The sequence below is a fragment of the Cricetulus griseus genome, chromosome 3, assembly GCF_003668045.3.
Source record: "Cricetulus griseus strain 17A/GY chromosome 3, alternate assembly CriGri-PICRH-1.0, whole genome shotgun sequence".
NCBI lineage: Eukaryota > Metazoa > Chordata > Mammalia > Rodentia > Cricetidae > Cricetulus > Cricetulus griseus.
The window spans coordinates 107,205,934-107,232,022 of NC_048596.1; the positions used below are offsets into that span (position 1 = coordinate 107,205,934).

At 38.5% G+C, this 26,089-nt stretch overlaps 1 protein-coding gene across 4 annotated transcripts in view; it reads right to left on the reverse strand.

Moving 5' to 3' along the window:
- Positions 1–26,089, reverse strand: part of LOC107977363 (disks large homolog 2) — a 1,172,797-nt gene that overhangs the window by 535,579 nt on the left and 611,129 nt on the right. For all 4 annotated transcript variants that reach the window (XM_035442394.1, XM_035442396.1, XM_035442395.1 and 1 more), the window contains one exon: positions 17,187–17,311. In XM_035442394.1, the coding sequence (XP_035298285.1) occupies positions 17,187–17,311 (125 nt within the window). The remainder of the gene's footprint in view (positions 1–17,186; positions 17,312–26,089) is intronic.

A 26,089-nucleotide genomic window follows, 5' to 3' on the forward strand; every position in this document is an offset into this window, starting at 1 on the left:
CTACTGGCAGTGAATCTCTTCTGGATCTGAGGAAAAAAGACTGAACTGTTTTACAAAACCCAAAGACCTTCAAAAGCACATAAATCCTTCAACAATCTGGTTGCTGTTTACTTCCCCAGCCTTGCCCCCTGTTATATGTTAGTTTTTTCAAACATAGCACAAATTCATGGGATAAGCCTGTCCTTGGCTAGCTAGGCCACCTCTAGATTTCAGTAGTCTGTTAAATATTCTGCTTCCTTTTAAATACTGATGATCACTCTGAAATTGCTTGATAGTTTAACAGAAGAATTAGAAAAACAAGCTTCTAAAATTTCATGCAAATGTTGTGGCACAGTGGGAACATATTGGGAGAATTTGTTTTAAGAACATCAAAGGAGCTTTCTTAGAGCAGCTAAGGCAGCAGAGATTGAGGGTCATAAAAGATGTTCATCAGGTGGGCAGAGAGGGAATCCAACTTCTGGAGCAGCTTAGCAGCTGATAAGATGGGTCATAGGATCAGGCCTGGAAGGGGCTGCAAGGCTTGACAAGGAATTTGGACTTGAACCTGGAGACAGAAGTGATGGTTATACTTGATAGTAGATTATTGTTTTGTAAAAGACCCCACACACACACACACACACGCACATGCCTTCATGTGAAGAGGAAGACTTAACTAGTCTTGGAAGGGAAGGTGGAAGAAAGCATGGGCTATCCTCAGAGCACAGGGTGACGCCGCCCTCCTGAACTGGAGCTCTGGCATTGACAGGGTAGGGAGAAGGGACAGGGTAAGGAGAGTGCTTATTAGGATCTACATATGTCACTGGATTACATATGGGAAGTGAGGATAGGGAAGAAGCATTTGTTTTTATTTCCATTTATAAACTGTGAATCACTCAAGGGAAAAAAAATCTACCTTGTTTGCTTTGGAATGTTTAGCACCTCTGGTGGTGTCTGGAACAGAGCTGACACAGGTTGTAGCCTCTATAAATACATAAATAAATTCAGAAGTGTGGTAACCAGTCAATGACATCTTTACTGTGAAGCATTTGGTCAAGCATCAATAGAAACTTAATGCAGTCAGTGTTGCCCATCCCTTACTCGTTTAAGCCTTCCAGCCTCCTCATTTTTGTTGATGTTGTTATTTATTTTTTTAACCACTGTTCTACTTCCTACTTCATTCCATCCTTGGTGGCCCTATTTTTATTCCTGTTATAAACCTGGCTCATTCCTGCCATAGGACAGTTGTACCTATTGGTTTCTCTACTTTGAAAGACTTCGTCTTCATTTGGCTACATTATTTGTTGTCCCTAATATCTGACATTAAAAGCCATCCCTTCCAAAAAGCCTAACATGATCCTTTAATGCAAAGTAGCTACTAGGCACTCATCATGTGCTATTTTCCTCTGTTGTATTTCTTCATCAAATATATTAGAGACAAAAATTCACATTTCATTATTAACATCTATCCACAGAATTATCTAAAACTCTAACAAATATTCTCTAACATGATGCGGCATTACTCAAAATCAAATAAATAATAAATTGTTTCTTTATAATAATTATGTAACAGTATAATAATTAACAATGTGTGCCTTGTGTGTACATGTCTGTTTTCTATACAACAAATAAAGTTGTAAACTTTTTAGAGAAGAAAAGTCATTTCATTTATAATAAAAAGGGCTAAGTCTGCAATAGTTATTCAATTAAAAGTGAAATAGCAGAATTTTGAATGAAAACATGAATGAATTAACAGTAGGAAAATATTTTATTGGACTTTCTAGTAACGAAGTATGTATCATTTTGCTGCCCAAATTTGAATTCTGATAGCTGTAGCTCAAGGACCTTCTTAACTTCAAACCTATAATTACTGGAGTTATTTGATTCTGGCAAAGGTTGTGAGCAATTCCCTATACAGCAGATAATGTTAAATTGCCTGAAGCTACTAATTTTCAAGGGAAGATGATTAGCAAGGTTGTTTTCTGACCTTTTTCGAGCTGTAAAAATCAGCTATCATTGTTTACATGATTTCTCAATTTCCAAACTCGCCATTTCTCCCCAAGCTTAATCACATTCCACAACATAAGCTCAAATTAATTTTGTGATGAAAACTCATGACACATTTTGAAATTACTGGTGACATTTTGTGAGTTTATAAAAGCAAGCTGGATTTCTCTTTACAAATATATGCTTCATTTCTGACATTATTCTTCAGCTACAGACAAAAATTCAGAGGCCTGGGCTTGGAGGCATGAGGATAAGTGCAAGAAGGGCACCCTTGCTCACAAAGATCATCTTACTTTCTAGGTATCTGGTTCATTGAAACCCATAATTTTCTCTTCTGAAGTACAAAAAAACCCACTGTTGCCAGTGATTCAGACTTTTTTTTTTTGCATGACCTTATAACTGTCCATGAAACTTCATTTGGGAGCATAACAGAACAGTGGATTCTATAATGAGAAGTTCTGTGGAATTACTTAGTAAAAGAACCTGCATGCAGCAGGGCAGCAGGGCAGCAGGGCAGCAGAGCAGCAGGGCAGAGAAGCTTCCAGAAGATAAGAGAAAGCTACAAATAAAGGGACACATTTTCCTACCGCCCCAGTGACAACGCTGGTGGCCTGTGATACTGATTTCTGACTAGTTAGCAGTTTTCCATTTATGAAACATGCCAACCACATCTTCTCTTTCATGTATAAAATACAGAAATATGCCAGTTAGATACAGCTGCATTCTCAAATGGAAATATTGGGTAGATGTGGTTGTATTTGTCTTGTTGAAAACAAAAATTCATACTTTAATTATATTTTTATTGTTTTAGAATTACAGATAGATTGTTAATATATTGAAGTAATTTTTATCAATTTTATATTAATAATAATAGTAGGAATTTAGTCAAAGAAAATTTAAATATTTAAAGTTTTATAGTCACAGAGAATTTGTGAAAACATGACACCTTATTTATACATGCATATTTGTTTCATATAACTTTCTGGGCATGGACCCTACTGCCTAACATTAAAAAATACCAGTCTAAAACTCTGAGAGAATGTAGAATAGAAATGTAAGTTCGAAGACAAATTAATGACAACGTAAGTAGATCTTTTCATTCAGATTTCAGATTGTTAAGTATAGCCTCAAATCAGTACATAGTTATATTCCATGGGTGATGTAATAGGGGAAACACAATGTTTTGCAATTATAGAAGGCCACAAATTCTGTGCTAATATTTAAATTTATGATTAAACAAGATGCTATTTTGAAACATGCAAAATGGAGCACAATTGGGGATTTTTGGTTTTGTTTGTTTGTTTGTTTGTTTTAATTTTGGTTTTTTTAAGGCTGAAGACCAATAAGTCAGAGAAGATTAAAGATGAGATGTAAAAAGGGTTGATCAGAGGGAGAAAAGCATGAGATACTAGGATCCACAAACAGAGTGTTATAATATGAATCAAGAAAAAGGAACAAACAGATTATACTTGCTTTGGCTAAGTATCCTGTATGAGTGAGGTTAGTAGATATGTTCTCTATGTTATTCTTGGATGGGAGATTGTGAGGGACTCAGACTAAAATTTGACAAGGAAAGATTCTAAAGGAAACGCATAGAGAAACTATGCGCAAACTGCTCTTCTTATAGGCATGGCTCATGCCGTGTTTGTTAATTGTACTTTTTCTGAAAAAAAAAATAGCAGCTATAAAACATTTGAATATCCAGAGAATGACTGAAAAAAGGCTGGTTTTAGAGATGTAGGTTATAATAGAACTAAGTGATCAAATGAGTTCCTAAAAAAAGGTAAGAATTGATGGAATTTGGGGTACCAGAGAGGTTCTTGATCTACCTTAATAGGAAAAGACACTAAGAGTCTTCTTCATATGGTTTCAGCTTTTTTAAAAAAAAAGTATGGGCTAGATTTAGATTCATTTCCAGGAAATGGTGGAAGAAAGGAAGGTTTTGGAGATGTAGAAAAAGAAAGCCAGCCAGGTGTGGGCAGTGATACATAGTCAGCATTATGAATGCCTGGTGACCCAGATCATTTAAGGAGTCTCTCAGCATTTTAGTGTTCTGTTGCTTTATAAAATCCTTTTTGCTCTATAATATGAAAGGCAGATATAGAGATGCATGAGTAATCCTAGCACCTGGGAAGCTGAGTTAGGAGGATTGATGCTCGAGACCAACCTGGGCTTCAAAATGAGAGACAGAGGGTAAAGGGAAGGGAAAGGAAGAGTGGAAGATGCTTGGAAGTCAAGATTGAGCTTTCTCTAGACAGTTTCGACAGAAAACCCCAAATGACACCAGCCTGAACAACAGTAGTAAATGTGTAAAAAATATCCTAAGAGCGAGAAAACTCATAGTTCCACAGATTAATATGGATCAAGGTTAAAAGAAATAGAGTAATGAAAGTTTTTTTTCTTTCAAAGATTTAAATGCTGAGGAATCATGTTCATTCATATAAACAAGTCAACAAACAAGAGAAGTGATAGCCTCAAATTCAGTAATTTACAATGAAAATTATTTTAATGCTATTAACTAACAATTGCTTTTCAACTCTATTAAAGGCAAAAATAGAAATATATTATTTAATAGAAATATATTATTTAATTGAAGGATTAATTAACAAATCATTGCCCATCATGCAAAAAATAATCATCGCTTATCAGCAAAAAATAAATTTCAGGTTTTTCTTTTATATTTAGGCAATGAACTATAGTAGTTTTTTGGGGGGGCTGTGGCACTCCTCAAACTTTTCTTTGAGGAGTGGAAGAAGAGCAATGGCAATGTGGCGAAGTGTGAACGAAGAATCATCAGGTGGCTTCAGCCTACCTATTGGGTAGGTGAACTGCAGATCTGAAAATTTGACACTAAATCCATCCAAGTATTCACTGAAATATGAATTACTCAAACTGAAAGCTCTGCTCAAACTTATATCCTGAAGTTTAAAATAATTCAGGACATAATCTTAAGTCATTATTTTTTACTCTATTCTTTCACAAAGCAAGTCTTAAAGATCCACCTTTTCTCTCCCAGCAAGGTTTCTGACAGCTCCAAACTCATGTGTCCAGCTGCCTGCCAAACATCTGCTCTCAAATCCCTCACAGACATCAGACACCAAAGGTCTCCCAAAATGGAACCATTAACTTCTATTCCAACTCTTCCTCTCCTCCAGGCATCACCATTTGCCATACTTCACAGCTCAAAGTTATCCCCCAACACTGTGATGAGATGGTAAACTCCACATTAAGAGAGATAACCATGTAATGAGTGCATGATACGGGATGCAGGTCAGAAAATATAGTGAGGGTTTATTAAAGAGAATAATTTCCTCATAGCATCAAATGCTACTCCCATAAAGACTCATCAGCATGACTGTCCAAACATGATCTGAACAAGGACCACACCAATGCATGTCAAAGTGGACAGGGAAAACCCTACAAGACTTCAACTCTACATAAACAAGTACGGGTGTTATGTATACTATGTGACTATAGATTATATTTAGGAATATATATGCATATACATATATGTATGCAAAATGTGGCCATGAATTTGGAGGAGAGCAGAGAGGGATATGTGGGAAGGTTTGGAGGGAGAAATGAGGAGGAAGACATGCTATAATTATGTTATAATTTCAAAAATAAAATTGAAAAAGGAGCATTTCCCTTACATCCTACTTAAAATTGTAATTGAAGTCTACAAAGCTCACCTTTTAAACATATTCTAACTTGTACTCATTTCTTAGTATTTTGTTATATTCTTATTACAAGCTGTTGCCATTGATTATCTGCATTTTGACAATCACTTCTTTGTGTATACTATAGATAGCTCAGCTAGACCCCCCCCCCAAATAATCTGATAGCATCTATATAGGGAAGGATTCAGTTTAGTCACCTTTCCCATGGGAACATTCAAGGTCTCAGAATTCACTGGAGGCCAATTTAAAAAGACCAAAAGCCAAAAACAAACAAAACCTCCAGCTACATAATTTGGTACCGAAGGTTTTCTAGGCCTGGATTCTCACATTGTTCTGATTATTCTCATCCTGGAATTCTGCCCTGTCTCTGTAGCACCGATGTCATTGACATTTTCCCTGTTCTTCTCCAGGCCTTTGGACACATTCTCTTGGCTTAGACCATTCACTAGCTCCAGCCACTCACTCTTTGTGTTTCAGCTTAAATAGCACCACTCTGTAGGCTTCCATTGAACAGTCTGGGCTAGGGTAGACGATGCTTCCAACCACAGACTTTCCCCCATGGCATCCACTCTTCTGGTTTTATGTCTATTACTACTTGATAGAGAACTTCTTTCTTTACAGGTGGAGATCTGCTTTCTTATTCCTTTCTGTATTCCAGATCCATGCACCCTCCTCACACACAACTGAATAACAATAAATCTGTGCATAACAGAGACTGAGGGGCAAAGATGACAGACTCTGTGTATTTAATAAATGTTTGCTGTGGTATGCAGAACGAGTGTCAGGACTGCTACAAGGCTACACAGAAAAATTCTGTCTTGAAAAACCTAAGGCAAACAAACAAATAAATGTTTGCTTTTTATCATATTAAAAGATTTACCCACTTTAAAGACATGTCACTAAAACAGATGACAGTCATTTTCTTCAAAATATCTTATTCACAATTTTTTGAATGTGAATTGACTCTACTCACCTTTACTAATTTGTGTTTGCATTTTGCATGCCATGACCTGAGTGTCTGAGAAGTGGCAATCCAGAGGTGATGAGGATGTGGCACAGAAAGCATCTCTGATGACACTTAAAGTGGCACAATAGATTAACCAACAGAAAGCCTTAAAGTGAAGCTATCATATGGATAGATATGACTTAACAATACTATGTATTTACAATAGTGACTGTTGCCTGTCAACCAAGAAATTCATTATTCATCCTGGACATGAAGCTGAGAAAGCATTCTTTCGTTCATTGTCTTATAGAATGTATTTTTTTCATTGTCTATCTTTGTTACTGAATTGGATTATAATAACTAAGGAAATAATTTGAAGGTAAATAAGAAACAAAATTATACCAACATTTTAATTATTACTTGTGTCTTACAGAGTATAAAATATAGCCGAGATGTATATGTTCAAATGACCACATTAATTTATGTAAACAACATGACTTGGACAAAATGAATTTTCACAGACTTATTCTAGTTCACTGGGCTGAGGATGTTTGTGAGTTCTTAGCTCAAGTGTTGGAGTAATGATGTCTCTGTAATAAGCTAAGAGAAAGACTGCTCTGATAGGATTTAAGTTTCTACTATGGATAAATACAGTGCTGGATGCTAGAAGAAGTAGATTAATGCATGAACAAGAGAACATTACACACACAGAATACTGCTGTATTAATTGGACTTAAAGTGTCTCATATTTTCTTTCCTAAGATACGTCTGTCAATAAAATAGCAATCTTCTAAAGCAAATAATTTAAGTATCATTAAGATGACAGCAGAAATAAACACTGCAAACTCAATACAAGAAATTCTTAAAGTCAATAATACTATAGAAAACACATGTACCTATTAATTTTCGTTCTACTGGGCCTGAAAACTATGAACATATTTCCTTTATCATACTTTCTAGTTATCATTTACAGGATTAATATTAATCATCATTGCAAGAGAAATCTCTAAGCTCAGGACAAGGGAAGTCCCTTGAGTTTGTTTCTATCATACTCAAGTAGATACAGCTGAGAATTGCCAAGCCAAAGGATTGCACTGTGCTTTTGTGGCTATGTGGACTTCTTCCCAAGTTCATATCCACAAGGCTAATGATGCCAGTCTGGTGCACAATTCTAGGCTGAAAAGTGGCTCTGAAGCAGCTATGTTAAGTAGAAGGAGTTTGGGTATACAAAATGTAGCACCATATACATACTCCTAGGGCTTTCTCAGGAAAGGAAGAGCATCTGTGAACTGAGGATACTCTCCAGGCACTGGAAATTCCTGGTGTTGAGTTATAAGGAGTCTAAATAACCTATTTGGATCTCACTTTCAACTTTACTTCCTCTGGGAAACTAAAGCATAATTTATTTTTCCTGGAGAGGTGGCAATCATGAATACCATGTAACAGATGTCACAGGGGATGGAGGGTACCCTTTAGCAAAGGTTGCCTGTTTTACAATAACTCAAAAGATCATGTGAGACGTCCTTTGCCCATTGCCTCAGCTTCCTCCAACGTCGGTGCCGACCTGGCACTTAACATTCTATAACCTCAGTGAAATTTAAGTTTTCTACCTCAGTGAACTTTAGTTGGGCCCCTACTCACAGAGACTCTGACCTTGGGATTTAGGGTTCACCCTTGTTAGACTTGCATGGCTGTTTTTAGCAAGAATCCTGCCAAAGCAGCTTAGGAAGAATCCCTCACTCTGGTATCTGATCACCAGAGCTTTCAGAAATAATCCTGTTAGGTCAATTTAGCAAGCATCTCTCCCCTTATCCCAGTGCTTTCTCCTATCAATTCTCTGTCTACCAAACATGACCCCTCTCCTTGTCTGTAAATCTCCATTTCTCTATGTGAGATTTAGAAATGACCCCATTTCTATATTGAAGTCTCTTTCCTCCTACTGCAACAGTCCTCAAATAAAATCTGTTCTTACCAGTTTAACTAGTGCCTTGCCCTGGCTCTGTTTGTTGTTTTTTTATTCCAGTGGGGGAGGGGAGCAAGGCGCTCTAACACATGATTTTAACATCTAACTGTTAAGCTTATTTGCAGTGACTTCATACTTGCAGGAATGGCAACATGCCTTCTTGAGGTTAAAAGAAACAAATAAAAACTAGTGGCAAGACATGTAAAGTTGAAATCAATTCTTAGCTATAAAAAAAGGCCTTCAGGACTCCATCTTCTGAGAATTGGAAATTCATTCTGAACAAAAAACTCAATTTCTTGGAGATGGTAATAATATTCTGAATTTCTCAGATTCTCAGCAATCATCAGACAGCTAGACTATAATTATAAAATGAAAAACTCCTCAAATTCTGCTGCAGCACTCAAATTTTTTTGGATAAAGATATGACAGTGAAGGAGGTTCTGCAACCTTGCTAGGGCCTCTGAATTATGGAGGGTCTTCTACTTTATTAGAGCAGTATAAGGTTCTTTTAGCTAGCTGCAGATCTAAAAAATGATGCCAGGAGTTTCTCCCTATGCATACAGCATGAGCTAGAATCTAATCAGAAGCCAACTTGTATGTATGTATGTATGTATGTATGTATGTATGTATGTGTCATCTGCATCGTAGCAATACCATCATCCCATCATCCCTCTGTAAGGAGGTGATAAGCTAGGCTTTTTATCTTACTCAAGTCTAATTAGTTAACTGGATTTCAAGAAACACTCTGAATCAATCCTCTTGACTTTTCAAGAAACCCTACAATTTAGTCTCAGCTTTGAAAACAGAAATGTTACCTATGGGATAATCTGACTCATAGGTCAAATATCTGCTGGCATGTTTAGGAAATGGTATATGGTACTCTTGCTTATATGAAAGGTGCTTATATGGATATGGAGCCTGAACCAAAGTGTTCTCTCCCTGGTAAATGGACTCAGTGGTTATATGTAACACTTTGACAGAGAACAGGTCCAATGTAATCACAGGAGTCTTTATCAACAAGAGGTGGTGGGAAGAGTTGCAGTCAGAGAAAGGTATCAAGATGGAAATTAGAACTGCTGTACTTTGATACAGGACATGTTTATGAGGTGATGGATCGCAAATACTCTTCAGATACCGGGAGTAAAATGTAATAAAACTAGAAACAAGAAAACAAATGTTGACAGAAAGCGTTGAAGTGCTGTCACCCTCCCGAGTTTGTCTTAGGAAGCTTGATTTTAGACTTCTGACTTCTAACATTACAAAACAGCATGTTTGTATTACTTGAATCCACAAGTTGTGGTAACTTGTTTCCCCTGGAGTAATAAACTAGTGAAGACATAGTTTGACTACTCTCAAATTGTATCATTTTTCTATTGCTGAGGTATAGCAGTTCTTATATATTTTAGCTATAATCAAATTACCAAATATGTTATTTTAAATATTTTCTACTTGTTTGGAAGATTGCTTTTTAACCTTTACAATGAGAAGAGGAGGGGTGAGAAGGTCATGAGGGAGCAGGAAGTTTGAGTTGGGGGAAGAACAGAGGAGAACAAGATACAAGATTCCATAATACAGGGAGACATTATAGGTTTAAAGAGAAACCAGGCACTAGGGAAATGTCTGGAGATCTATAACAATGACACCAACTAACAATCTAAGCAACAGAGGAGAGTCTACCTTAAATGCCCTCCCATGATAATGGGATTGATGACTGATTTATATGCCATCCTATAGCCTTCACCCAGCAGCTGTAAGAAGTGGAAGAAGACACCCACAGCTGAACACTGAATTGAACTGGAGAAGGAGTGATGAGCAAAGTGTTCCAGACCAGGCAGGTGAAAGCCACAGAAACAGCTGACCCAAATAAGGGGGAACACTTGGTACCCAGACTGATAGCTGGGAAACCAGCATAGGACTGATCCAGACCCCGTGAACGTGAGGAGACCTCGGAAATCTATGGGGCCTTTTGTAGTAGAGAAGTACTTATCCCTAGCATAGGAATAGACTTTGGGAGCCCATTCCACATAGAGCTATACTCCCTGAGCCTAGACACACTGGGGTGGGCCTAGGCCCTTTTCCAAAGTATATGACAGACTCTGAAGACCCCCCCCCCCATGGAAGGCCTCATTCACCCTGGGAAGAAGAAAGGGTATGGGATAGGTAGGGTGTTAGTTGGATGGGGCAGGGGAGGAGGGGAGGCAGAGGGAAATGTGATTGGCATGTAAAATAATCTTGTTTCTAATTTAAATAAAAATGGAGAGAAAAAACAACAACAAAAGAAAACAAGAAAAAATTTTAGGTGAAATCCAATTTATCATTTTTTTTGTTTGTTACTTTTACATATTTGGAAGACATGGTTTCTATGCATAGCCCTGGCTGTCCTGGAATTCATTCGGTAGACCAGGGTGGCCTTGAACTCAGAGAGATCCACCTGTCTTTGCCTCCCTAATGATGGGAATAAAGGCATACACCACCACACCTGGCAAGTTTCTTAGGTTTATAAATCATGTTGAGTTAATGTTTGGGTATGGTGTGATGTAGGGACCCAGATTTATTCTTTGGAATATAGATATCCAGAACTTTCAAAACAGTATTCTGAAAACAACAACAATAACAACAATAAACCAAGTCTTGCTTGCAACAAAAAATATTTCAATCATCTCACATCCAAGTATATCAGGAGAGGCTAAAATGGAGGAATCCCTGAGGGGATTTCTAAAGCTCTGAACAATGACAGGTGGGTGCCTGGTATCTTCTCAGAGGTGCAGCTAGAATTATTACTTAGAAGTTTTCTCATTAATACTCAATTATTGAAGACATCCCGTTGACAGCCACTTTAAGGCTATTTTTGAAAATAAGTTCTTCTCTTGTCCAAGTAGGATGTCCACACATTAAGACTGATGACTGGGTGTAGCAAACCAAAGAAAGGACAGGACTGTCCCCACTTCCTCTATTTTAGTTTTTGTGGCAAGAGATGGAAGGGACAATCTATGAATCATCTGAAATTCCAACCATTCACCCCACTAAGGAGGCCACTGGGACCATTTGCCTTGAACAGTGGTGTCTCTTCTCAATGGGATCTTCTGCTCAGTCACAGCTGGTTTTGTGGCCTACTTTGACACCAGAATAACAATGAAAAAAAAAGCTGACTTAACTTTGAAGGCACCAAAAGTCTCCACTTTTGAATGGAAATTTTAACCTGATCATAGTCATTTGAATCCCATAATTGGATGGGTTATGGTTAAAATTGAAATGTTGTACAGGGTGACTCAGGAAGTTCTTATCTGTGATCACAGACATTCATGAATTGCAAAATAGAGTGTACTCTAGATTTAAATGATCTCTTACATTATTTCACTTGCTGGAAATACTTTGTTTCCTTAGCCTGTCTGAAAGTATGTTCTTCAACATGAGGTTCACACTAACATGCTAGAAGTTATTCTCTTTGTTCAACTTGGTGCCTGTGATTTTCAGACAAAAATTCAAAGTTAGATCTATTTTCTCCACTTTTAGTTATATGATACCTTCCCTTTCTGATGATCACCAATCTTTATTCATTAATCTTTCCATTATTCTGTCTTTGCCTCTTCTCTGTTTCTTTCAATCTTCCTGCCTTCATTTTTTCCACATGTTCTTAAATCATTGTGACTTAATGAACATAAATCAATGAAACCACAAAAGTAGAACTGTTCAAGGACACTAAGAAAGACAGTGTTGTAGTTTACACATAGGGAATCCATTCTAGTCATCTTGTCAGTAGGGTGCAATCGCAGCATAATTAATAATACTGTGTGAAATGAACATGCACATTGTCTTGGCTTTTATAAGCACCCTTACTTGTAAACAGACATAGAGGTAATAAATGCAGCAATAGATCTAAAGAAAATAACACTTTTTTTTCATTCTGTCGAGAAATAGAAATGATTGTGTCGAGAGCTAGGAGATTAAATTGTGTCACTTGTCAGGAAACTGGTAAGCAGCCCTCTTCTGTACTTTGTTTTTATGTTGTGGACAGGTTTAATAAATGCACCATAGTGTAAAATGTCATTGCTGCATGGCCAAGGAAAGGATGCCATTTGATAGCTCTTCCCTAGGAAGACATCTCAAAATTGATCATTGGCAATCTAGGGACATCAGGCTACACTGAAGTCATTTTATATTTCAGATACAAGGACAGAAACAAACACATTCTTTAGAAGATGGAAATATATCTATTTTTCTCTGAAAGAAAATTAATGACCTCTCCATCATATTTTAATTTTTAAAGCCAAGGAATGCCATCCAATTATAATGATTGCTTCTAGAAGGCAAACTACCAGTGACTAGTAAGTTCTTCAATGATCCAGCTTACTGTTAATTAAATAACTGGAAATGAAACAAAGAAATATATTATTGTTTGTCAATGTATATAGGTGAGGATGGGGAATAATGACAATATACTTTGAAATGTCTGTTTCATTATTATTGGTCTAAGCAAGGGATTTGTACAAGTCTTTGGATATTGGGTGGGGGAGGTTGGTCATACTATGAGTTTTCGTAGAGCTATGTATATTCTTGGCTTCTGAAGGATTGGGACTGAAGTTCAGTGTTGTGCTGAGTTGCTGGGTGTTCAGATAATTACATTACATTGGGGGGGTCACACATTTTACTCAATGATTTCATGGATCTACTCTTTATATAATCTCCATAAGTTTCTTAAGCTACATGGCCATATGTCAAATGTGCATATGTCAAGTGAATCAACCAGAAAACAGGGGGCTTCAAAGGGACCAAGGCCACATATCTATGAAACCTAGGTCCTCTTATTCTAAATATTGTACTGTTTTCTAGGAGAACCAATTGAACTGAGCCTAGGAAGAAGTCTACTTCTCAGTTTACCCATGCTTTAAACCTGTACAACCACACTGTTTTGGGTATAGTTTAGCATGCACAAGAAAGTTTCACATGTGTGTAAGATTTCTAGAAACACACACACACACACACACATACACACACACACACACACACACACACACACACACACACACACACACACACAACACACCTGTATGCACATGCACACACACATGCATGCACATTTACATATTCCTATTCCATCACTGCCTAAACACTAGATACCTAGCAGCTTAAAATGATATCATTTCTGTCACCTTTAATATCATGCCATCATATAACCAATAGAAAAGATGACTTAAAAAGATAGGAAAAAGAAACTTGGGAAGGAAACATATAGTGAAATGAGGCAGAGGGCCATATAGACCGGCAGATAAGGAGAAAAGGGAAGTGTTGATAGAATTTATTGAGTGCTTATTATATGTCTGGCACAGCGTTGGAATTAGGTAATCTCATTGAACCTTCTGAAAACCTTAGTGACATAGCCAGCCCTGTTACCAACTGACAGATAGAAAACACCAATGAGAAAGTTTCACTCTGCCAAGGTCAGTTCTGTCAGCAACAATGCACTAGAAACCATGCCTTCCTAGAGTTTGTACAGTGCACTTCCCTCAGTGTTCTCAGGATAAAGCACTCCTTGGATACTGACACTCCAGCTTTCTACAATGCTCCTGTCACATTGAGAAAATGCTTATACAGCATTAGTTTGGACCTGTGTACTATTCTTTCTTGATAGTACTTCAGAGAGCTCATTATTTGAGTCAAGACATTATATTTTTAGGTGTCATCCTTCCCACCCTCAGTTTCCCCCTCTGTAAAATGTGGGTCTTGGATATAATTTCCTCTCCAGTGTTAATAATCCATACTTAAATAACAAGCCAGATTTTCAGCTGATAGTTGTCTTTGAACTCTAGATGTCTCTGCATCAGTCAAGAACATGTGAGGGAGTAGCGTTAGTCACATTTGAGGGATCTACCTAAATGAAGGGGAGACCCAAGAGCTCTCTTAGATAGACAGATAAAGGTTGTATTCTAGATTAGGGACTAGGTATATCTTATTGTTTCATGGAGGATCTTAGGACAGAAATTTTCAGTTTTTCAGTGCACAACTCTGGGAGGTAATATTCACACATATTCTAGGAAACCAGAATAAGGGTTAATAAAGGAGATCAGAATAAAGGGAATTGTAGCTCAGGATTTAAATAAGAATGCCTCATGCAAAATGGAGGTTCTACAAATGTTGCCTTTCAGGATTATATGCAACTTAATTATGGAATTCAGTTTTCAAGGAGTAAAACTTACCATTTATGTAGATGTGAGATTTCCGTGCATGACTTCGGGCAACAAGAGGCAGTTCTCTCAGAAATGTTATTATCTATTCCTAACTGCAGAGCAAGCAGGTAACATAGGGATTGTTATATCTCAAACCCAGAGGCAGAACTTACTAGTAAGTGAATGGTCCTTCTGTTTCAGACAGTAAACAGTTGAGGATGCTGATCAAGGCCCATGAATTTCTAAAGTATTCCCAAAACCATTTTGGTTTATTTTTTGCCTGTTCTACCCTCATTGGGGTAGAGTCTCATGTTGTAGCCCTGGTTGACCTGGAAACCACTTTGTAGCCAAGCATGACCTCAAACTCATGGCAATCCTCCTGCACCAGCATCTCAAATGCTAGGATTATAGAAATAAGTCAGAATACACAGCTTATGTCTAGACATACAAAATGGAGCTTATGATCCAACCTTAGCAAACACAATCTCCTCTTGATTTATGGAATCACACTTACATGTGTTTCAAACATCTCACAGTTCAACATGGATATTTCATGCCTGAAAATCACCCAGTTCAACTTGGAAATTCAATTGTCATAAAGCATGTGTTTCCTATGGAACTCTTCTGGATGAAACACATGCAAATAAACTTGAAAACAAAATACAGCTCTCCTCACCAAGCTGCAAAGCTGCAGCTGTTTAGACATTAGTGTAACCATGGTATCAGAACAGTCTAATAGGGAACAAGTGTCTTTGCCTATTTCAAAGGGAAAATAGCAGAACTGATTATTCATGTGTAATGAAAGTAGACTGAGCCAGGGTGTGATGTTAGTATTCCTGCTACTCAGGGCACATTTCTCAATGTGGTGCCATGCTGTCCAATGCCGTCTTTATCTATAAGATCTGCCTCAACTATGTGGCAGATTGACTTCTTTACCAAACCCAAAGAAGGCTCTTCTTAGCTATATCCTTGGAAGCTTTGACCACAAGATCTAGCTTTGGCCCACTCGGTCCAGTTTCAGAAAGAATTGTCCTAAATCAATTTGACAGGACTTCTTCTCCCTGGATAGTACATTCTGCCCTTTAATATCTTATTACTGTGGCCTTTCTGCAGCCAGGGCCTTGCTTCTTAGCCAGAATTTGTCTTACAGCGATATTTTTCAATATTCTATCTCTCGCTGTCTCATTTTCATTAGGTCCCAGTTGTTATTGTTGCATTGCGGTATGCATCCCATTTTTCTAGGGTATAAAATCTGTTCCCTAGCAACCCTTCTTGAAGAATCTTTCTTATAGTCTTTAACAAGACTCATAAGTGACCCCCTTTAATGCCCTTCCTATCCTCCAGGTCAATTTCCCCTCTTTCTTCTTCTCCACTCATTTATTAATATCAAAGGCATCCATTCAGCAAGCATTTATTAAGCCACTTGTATCTACATGATAGATGATATAAAGATATAACTAGGTAGAGTGACATGTGGTTATAACCCCAGTATTTTACAGTTTGAGGCAATAGCACCACAAGTGTGAGGGTAGCCTGTCCTATATTGTGAGATTTCATTTAAAAGTAATTGAAAATTTTATTGATATAATTGAATCTTCTTAGTCTATGAGGATCTTTAATATGAAAGGGTCATATTATATATTATACTTCAGTATATATTATGTAGTAAATAAACTATAGGATGACTTGCATAAGTTTCTGAACCCTTATTTGTTTTGTGCCTTTTAGAGGTTGTTCTTATTCCTGGTTGCCTTTTATATTATTTGTTAATGGCCATATGTGGGTGATTCTTATTTCCACATTATAAGGTTATAACAGAGCAGGGCCTGGCTGTAGCAACTACTGATCTTCCCTGGGTGCTATCTTGGCTCTATTAAACCCCTTGAACTCAGCACATAGTCTTCTTCCAAAGCAAGCTGCTTTTGTTCTATTCTCCCAGATAATTTGCTCTTTCTTGATGTTCCAGCTTAGATTTATGTACTTACTTAATGCATTATCCAATCACATTTTAAGATCTAGAATCTTCCAGTGGGGCAGTTTCTTACTCTCTCTAAACATCTGTATAATACCCCATGAATGCTTCTGTATGCTTGTCTGTAACAGTACATGGTTTCCTAGTGTTGAATCTGGATACTATATTGCTCACTCATTAATTCATATTATCACTCTTTCCAAGTAGACAGAGGGCCCCATGAGAATCAAAGATGTGTCTATAACCCCTCCCCACAGTGTCTGATCCAATGTCACATTTGCTAGCCATCAACATGCACAAATGAAATATGACTTGAAATTCAGCAAGTACGGAGAGATTTGCAGAGTCTCTACAGAAAGCTTTGATAACCTTCTAAGTCCAGACGTTGTATAGAATTATCATTCTCCAAAGGTAGAAATGTGACTCACTGATGCAGTGGATTAACTCCCCAAGCCATTTTTATGCTTTCAATTTTTACCTGAGTCTGCCATCCTCTGCTGCAGCACCTCCCGGAATAATCTTCGTAATAAATATGCCAGGGTCATCTCCAATGTGGGGATTATCTGTCCCTCCAGCAATACTGAATCCCAGGCCTGAATTTCCCTGTAGGAACAATAAGTGGATATTAAATGATGTGTTGTCATCTAAAACCCAGTTCCCCTTGCCTTCTGTGTTATCATGTTACTACTCAAGTGGAAATTTGGGCAAAGCAGTCTTAAGTACACAGCCATAAAGCTCTCTGTCAGCAGACAAAGCAAGGTCAGAACTCTCATGTCTTTGCTTTGCAATAACTCAAGGGGTGGTGGTAATTTTTACTGATCAAAGCTTCTTTTATGAAGCTTTGATTAAGACAGCCATTATGAATTCATAAGAAAGAAAACTTGAAAGTTAAGCACACGGGAAACACAAATAATTCTTAGAATACCAGCTATGAAAATATATGTTCACATGGCCAATGGAAAGAAGTGATGTAAAAACCAAGATGTGTTGGAATGGTGGAATTTGTGTAGCTTTGTCTTGCTGCTCTTATTTTTACTGCTCTATGGGTTATTTGTCAAATAAATGGCTCCTATATAACAATACACCTGGATGTCAGAAGGTCAGAAGGCAGGGCCCCCATCTAGAGCCATAGAAGATGCTTCCAGGGAGGAACAAGGTTTATTTGCAGTGCCAATAGACTAGCTGTGTGTTACTTCTTCTGCAGGAAAGTTTGAGTAGTTCACAGTCTAATAAACTTTTCATATTTCTTTAGATTACAGTAATTGTCATCCAATATTCATGTATCTTCCAAAATAAGGCATAATGAAAGTTCCCTCAAAATTCACTTATGATCTCCAAACATTTCTTATTTACATATTCTCTTTAATAGATATTGCCATGGCTACATTCTGTTTCCACAATTGTTTTCTGATGTTTTCTCCACTTCATATTATATTAAATCCTTTCTGTACATCTAGGCACTTTTAAAATTAAAGATTTTAAGTGGAAAAGTAATATCTCATTGAAATCGTATGCCACCACTTCTTTTTTTAAGTTTTGTTTTACATTCCAAACTCAGTTCTCCTTTTCACCCCTCCCCTTGGCCTCCCCTGCAGCTCCCTCACAACTTGTTCACAGGTAAGAGTTCCCATAAGGAGTCAACAAAGTCTGGTACATTAAGTTGGAATAGGACCAAGCCCCTCCACACTGTATTAAGGCTGAGCATGGCATCCCACCATAGGGAATGGGCTCCCACAAGCTAGCTCATGTCCCAGGAATAGATCCTGGCCCTATTGCCAAAGGCCCGACAGATAACCCAAGCTTCACAACTGTCTCCCATATAAGGATGGCCTAGTTCAGTTCCATGTATTCTCCACAGCTGTAGGTCTAGAGTTCATGATTTTCCATGAGCTTAGTTCAGTTATTTCTGTAGATTTCCCCTTCATGATCTTAGATTCCCCTGTTCATATATTCCTGTCTCCCTCTCTTTGACTGGATTCCCAGAGCTCAGTCTGGTTCTTGGTTGTGGATCTCTATATCTGGTGCCATCAATTACTGGATGAAGGCTCTGTGATGACAGTTGGGGTATTCACAAATCTGATTACAGGAAAAGGCCAGTTTTGGCATCCTCTCCACTATTGCTAAGAGTCTTAGCTGGGGTCACCCTTGTGGATTCTTGGGAATTTCCCTAGCACCAGGCTTCTCCCTAACCCCACAGTGCCTCTCTCTATTAAGATATCTCTTTCATTATGCCACTGCCTCTTTAACAGGGCTCTTGCTGGATATTTAATTTTGTTCATGCTAGTACAACAAATATAGCTTAGTCAATTTGTGACTGCTTGATTAAGTTTCACTCTGGGGTAAAAACAGACAAAGAGTAAGAGTATAACACTTAATCCTGAGAAATTAATTAGGGCACTCAATTAGTCATAAAACCTCAATGCCAAGATAAAGTCAGCTATAAATTGATAGTTATGTTATAATAAATGCCAAGGTAATGTTTAGCCATACTTTTGTGAGTGTGCTGTGTGTGCACACATGGGAGTGGGTCCACACACATGTGTGTGCACATGAAGAGACCAGAGGAGAATGTTGCATGCCTTCCTCTATGGCTATCCTCCCTTCCCCTGAGACAGAGTCTTACTGAACCTGAAGTTTGTCATTTTTGACCTAGGCTGGCTGACTGGCCAACAAGCCCTTGCCATCCTTTTGCCCTTTCCCATGACTATTGCTGGGGCTACAGGTGAGTGTGTCTATGTCCACATGTGCTGGAAATCCAAGGTCTCCTTCCTAGATGAGCAACAGTGCATACTTAGCAGCAAGTGCTCTTACATGAAAGAGGTAGGGTATGAATAGTCAAATTGTGACTTAACACCAGAAGGAATAATGATGTAAGAAATTCTGGTTTTGAAGGTATGGGGGACCTTTTACTCAGAAAATATCTGGTTACTCAAAAAGTATGAGAACTCAAAAGTCTATCAAGAATGAAGATAGATGACTTTAGGCTCCCTTAGGGATACTGACTAGATACAGGAAAACTACTCTTTTTTTTTCTTATAGATTTTATTTATTTCTTATGTATACAACATGCTGCTTCCATATATATCTGCACACCAGAAGAGGGCACCAGATCTCATTACAGATGGTTGTGAGCCACCATGTGGTTGCTGGGATTTGAACTCAGGACCTCTGGAAGAACAGTCAGTGCTCTTAACCTCTGAGCCATCTCTCCAGCCCTAAAACTACTCTTTTATAATTAATTTAGAAACAAGCTTCTTTTACATATCAATCAGGGTTCCCTCTCTCTCCCCTCTTCCCCTGTTCCCCATGGATCCCACCACTCCTTTCTGCTTCCCAGGGATGGCGAGGCCTTCAATGGGGGATCTTCAAAGTCTGTCATATCATTTGGAGCAAGCCCTAGACCCTCCCCAGTGTGTCTAGGCTGAGAGAGTATACCTCTATGTGGAGAGGGCTCCCAAAGTTCATTTGTGTACTAGGGGTAAAATACTGATCCACTACTGTGGCCCCATAGATTGCCCAGACCTCCAAACTGACCTCCTCCTTCAGGGGGTCTGGAAGAGTCCTATGCTGGTTTCCCAGCTATCAGTGTGGGGTCCATGAGCAACCTCTTGTTCAGGTCAGCTGTTTCTGTGAGTTTCTCCAACCTGGTCTTGACCCCTTTGCTCATCACTCCTCCCCCTCTGCAACTGGATCCGAGCGTTCAGCTCAGTGTTTAGCTGTGGGTGTCTGCGTCTGCTTCCATCAGCTACTGGATGAAGGCACTAGGATGGCATGTAAGGTAGTCATCAATCTCATTATTGGAGAAGGGCCTTTAAGGTAGCCTCTCAACTATTGCTTAGATTGTTAGTTGGGGTCAACCTGTAGATCTCCAGACATTTCCCTAGTGCCAGAATTATCTTTAAATCTATAATGGCTCCTTCTATGATAGCATCTCTTTTCTTGCTCTCCTCTATTCTTCCCCTGACTAGATCTTCCTGTTCCCTCAAGTCCTCCTCTCCCCTCCTCTTCTCCCCTCTCTTTCTGCTAACTCCCTCTCCCCTCCCTCCAGTTTCCCCATTAGCTTAGGAAATCTTGTCCCTTTCCCCTTCTCTGGGGGACCATGTATGTCTCTCTTAGGGTCCTCCTTGTTTCCTAGCCCAGGAAAACTACTCTTGCAATAGAGAAAAGGAAATGTTTTAAGAAATTTTAGAAGGAAAAGTTGATCAGTACTATGTTTTTAAAACATTCTGTGATTCAACAAATCTTGAAAGTAACTGCTCTGACAATGACAAAAGAACATTTAACCATTCCCTGACCCCAAACCCATGTCAAGGAAAAGAATGAATGGATGGGAAATCCACAATGGAAAGATGTAGGTATAAACAGACTTTAACTTGCTTTGTGTTTCTGATCTCCAGTATTCTCAAAAGCTTTTGTAGTCCCACTAAAATCAGTCGTCCACATGGGTCTGGTTAGTCACTGTGTGTTTTATGAGAATTTTGTCTGGATTTAGGAAGAAACTGATTTGAAGTGCTTTCCCCCTTCCCTTCCTGTTTCTCCCAGCTGTTTTCATCAACCTGCAACACACAGTGGATTGCACCATAAGGAAAAGCTGCCTGCTACTCTCCATGGCTGAGTCATTTCAATGCCCGGACAACTGTCCCAGAGCTTCTGGCTGCAAGAGCAGGTCTCAGCTTTTTCCTCTTCAAAGTGGCATCTCTCCATGGGAATGGGCTGACCTCTAGATGACACTCTTAGATCCTGAAAATTGTGGCTAATAAATTGAATGTTGAAGTCCAACACCATCAATAGAAACTAGAGATGTCACACTGGTGAGGGCACTACCTGTTCAGGGTTCTAGGTGGGCTCTTGTGTACTTTTGGTTGGGTAGATTCCATGATTGATGTGCGTGACTGGCACTCTTCTTTCTTCTGGTTACCAATTTCCCACATTTGCTGACTACTCTGCAAAAGCACAAGCCATTGTCTAGCTAAATGGTGCTTCCTGCTGCATGTGTCAGCAGCATCTTCTCTCACCACAACAAGCAACAACTGATAGTTGACAGTATTACACACACCACTTCCCTAGGAAGACTGCTCTTCATTAAAAGATTTATTCCTCAAAAAACATTGCCAAAAAGAAAGATAAGGCACAACAAAATCTCATGCTTTTATATAATGTTCTACAGACATAGAATTTTTTGTAATTTAGAAATTAAATTCTTATTTAAAATACTATTTTCTGTAATCCTTTTCTATGAATTTATCCCAGAGAAATAGTTATACGTATGTGCAATGCTTTGCTATGGCATTATTTTTCTAAAGAAAAAAAAAACAGCAGCACACACACACACACACACACACACACACACACACACACACACACACACCATCTGAAATCAAACATCCATATAACAGAGATATGGTTCAAAGAAGCAGCCCTCTTTTATTTCTCAAACACACTATCTATCTATCTATCTATCTATCTATCTATCTATCTATCTATCTATCTATCCATCCATCCATCCATCCATCCATCCATATTGTTGGTGTGGTGGTATTTTTTTTTTAACAGAGTTTCTGTGATGAGCTAGGGAATTCACTCAGTGGTTCAGAACAGTTTCTGCACAAGCCCAAGTTCAAATCTCCTGCTCTCATCTACAGTGTCTTGTCGTAGGAATTAGAGACTGAATCCAGGACCTTCCTTGTGCATGCTAGGCAAATATTCTATCACTGAGCCACACTGCTGGCCCTTTTTATTGTAAGAGAAGTGTTATCAGGTTATGCATCATAGCTTTAATCGTGCTGTTGTCTTGCCTCAGACTCTCAAGTAGCTGGAACTATAGGAATACATCAACATGCTTGACTTAGAAGGGAAGTTTTAAAAGCTATAAAGTCCTAAGTTAAGAAACCAAATATTCTAAAGGGAACAAATAATTTTGCTCCACACTAAACAGTGACATAGGCTTCTTATGATTACCCATCCTGAGAAGTAGTACTATCATCTTTTCATATACTAAGAACCCAAACAAAAGACTTTATTCATTCATCTACAGATACACAGCAACTATTCAGTGGATTTGAGATGCAAAGACAGATCTTTGAGGTTCTCAGAACTGTTTTCATCACATCATCCAGCTTCTTCAAAGTTCAAGATTAATTTGATAGTGAGGGATAATTAACATAGTAAAAAGTATTCTTATTTTTGTATTTGGAAAGGCTTTAAACCATGTGTATTGACATCATAAAAATCTTTAAAATTCTGATGAAGTAGTATTGGTTAGTAAATAAGAATGGAGTTGGAGCATTTGGACCTGAAATTGGATATTCAGTCTGCCATTCTCAAATGTGAGTCTAGTTTTCTGTCAAATAGAGATAAGGAAAGCCATGTTACAAGGCTGCCAGTCAGATGGAAGCAGATGATGTAGAGACTAGCACAGGGCTCACTATGGCACATGCAAGATGGGGAAGCAAATTTGGAAGAAGTACATCAAGTTTTTTAGCATGTTAATTGAGTTTGAGAGAACTGTTGGTACCAACAGAGATGAAGGAAAAATACTGATACCTTGAGAAAGAATAATAATTACTTGACAATAATTATTGAGTGGTTTCCATATTTTAGGCACTATGCCATGACTTCCTTGAGGAGAGTAAAATAAAGAGGGTTATTGAAAAAATATCTAAAAGAAGTTCTGGGAACATTTACAGCCTGTAATGCCTTTAGAAACATATTTCTCATGAATTTTGACAAAGTATCTTAGTTTCTTGATCATTTCTCAGTGTAGGTTGGTAACAACTGGAGCTTCTCTTATCTTCCCATTAAGTCATCTATTTTCAATAATGCATCTGATGCAGTTCCTGGAACATTATTTAAAAATAATTCTGTTTAGAACAGCGTGTGTACAGAATTAAGAGAAAAATGGGCCATATCACGGTAGTTATCCTTGACTCCTGCTTGTCCATCAGTCTATACATGTTATTAAACACACGGGTCTTGTTCGTTGGAACGATTCCTTAGAAACAGCCAGTGTCTTTCAACTTCCATAATCTCCCCACTTTCAGACTTCATCAGCTCTCACTACTTTTCCTGCTTTCAGTCCTTATTCCACTCCATTGTCTCATGAGCACCTTAGCCCCTCCCTCTCCCTGGCGTGTGTGCTCCAAGGATGACTGTCAAGCTTAAATATCCATGAAGGTTAAAAAATGAGAAAGGACATGGGAGGAGGGATGGGCCTAGGAGACATAAGAACAAAAGAACAAGAAGGAAGCTAAATGATAAATAGTCTTTGCATTGGGTATATTCAAATGGAGGGTGTGCCCATATTCCTTTCACCCAAATGTAAGAGCCATTCCTCAGCACTTTTATATAAAAGCAACTCTGAAACATCACATACTGTTGGGTGAATATATTTCTTCTTTTGAGGTACCCAGGGATTACTCTGTCTTAAATGAAATATCAAGTATGAGATGCTAGAATCCCATCACACACTCACACACACACACACACACACACACACACACACACGAGAGAGAGAGAGAGAGAGAGAGAGAGAGAGAGAGAGAGAGAGAGAATATATTATTTTAAGTCCTCTGAGAAGCATGTGTCAAGACAGGATTAAATGAGGGATTTTATTAAGGGAAATGGCTGTGAAAGAAAGTGGGGAAATAGCAAGAAGATGCTGGGAGAACCATGATATGACCAAGTATTGGGATGCCCTCTCCTGCCAAGTGAAAGAGACTAGGAAGAAGGTTAGTTGATAACCTCTTGGATTGCTACTGTGGAATACATGAGATGAATCCTGTCTCCCAGCTTGCACTCTACCTCCATAGCCCTGCAGCACTCAGTCCTCGGCAGTTCTGAGCAGCTCTTGGGAAGCATGGCCTTGGGGCAAACTTCAGAATAAATTTCATGAGTACAGCAGCTGGGATCTTGTGAATTATGCTCCTGTAGTTGGCAGTCTATGAAGCACACACTCATGGTTGCCACACAGCTCAACATTGTGAGCATGAAAGAAAACATGTGCAAGCCAGAGACAGAGTTGTAGGGGCAGCCTTTTGTAAACTGTTCAGTATTGCCTTGATTCATTTATGTTTTCTCTGTGGAGTGCCACATATCCCTTTGCTAGCACATAAAGTGCCTCACTCTGTATAGTTTCTCTTTTTTTCCTTCATTTGCTCTACATAGTTTTGTAACTGCTTTACAACTCATTTTTGCATACAGCACATTGTATTGTACTTGCTTATTCTGTTACCTGCCACATCCTATTGCCAACATCCATTCATAGTACAATAATCTGTGCCAGACTCATGCAGTACATGGATATGGAAAGAACTGAATAAATTCTTGCATGAACTTAACTGCACAGAACTGCTTTTATGCCTAGAATGCTTCTCTCTTCAGTACTCCATATATCTTCCAATAACAAACTCCACCTCATCTGTTATCTGTGATGTGTTCTCCATTCCTGGGCTGGTGTTCTATAAGAAAGCAGGCCAGTAAGCAGCTCTCCTCCATGGCTTCTAAATCAGCTCTTACTGCCAGGTTCCAGCCTGCCTTGAGTTCCTGTCCAACCTTCCTTTTGTCATGAACAGTAATGTGCAAGTGTAAGCTGAGTAAACCCTTTCCTCTTCAACTTGCTTTTTGGTCATGGTGTTTTCACTGCAGCACTAGAAACCCCGACTAAGACAAGCATCTTCTCCTTCTCTAAACTCTTAGCATTTAGAAGACAGGTCAACTGTCTTTCCAGTGGCATTTCTTGATTTCAATCCAATTTGAGACAGCAAATGCTCAGTAAATGTTTACTGAGTTAAACTAAACTGGGAAAAAGTCAAATGCATTTGTATGACTGAGCTAAGAAGGAAAGGTCAGGTGGAGGAGGTTACTTAATTTTACTGTAAAAAGGCTAATGGCTGAATCATCTCAGTAGTCCCACATTTATCTGAGTAACTGCTATAGATTCAATATTGTGTCAGACTCTGAAAATACAAGGACATAAAGTATCCAATACCTTTCCTCAAAAACATGAGGTCTACCTGGGTCCTTGGATGGAGAACAGTGTGGGTAAGGCACAATATTCAAATGTGTCCTTGGCTTCCTCAGAATCCATCTACTACTGGAATAATTCCTGTCTCAGACTATCTTACTTACTTCCCCCTCCTCTATCCCAACTAATTTCCTCATTTCTTATTCACCACATTGTATAAATAGAGATTCATTGTGTTCCCAAAGTACACTTTTTTCATTTTCTCTTCAAACATCATTGTGTATGGTCTTTCTTGTTTCCTCAGTAGCAATTTTTGCAATTCCCTAACTGTTGAAATTAATTACATATAATTTTTATTTTGTTTTTTTTTTGGGGGGGACAGGGTTTATCTGTGTAGCTCTGTAGACCAAGGCTGGCCT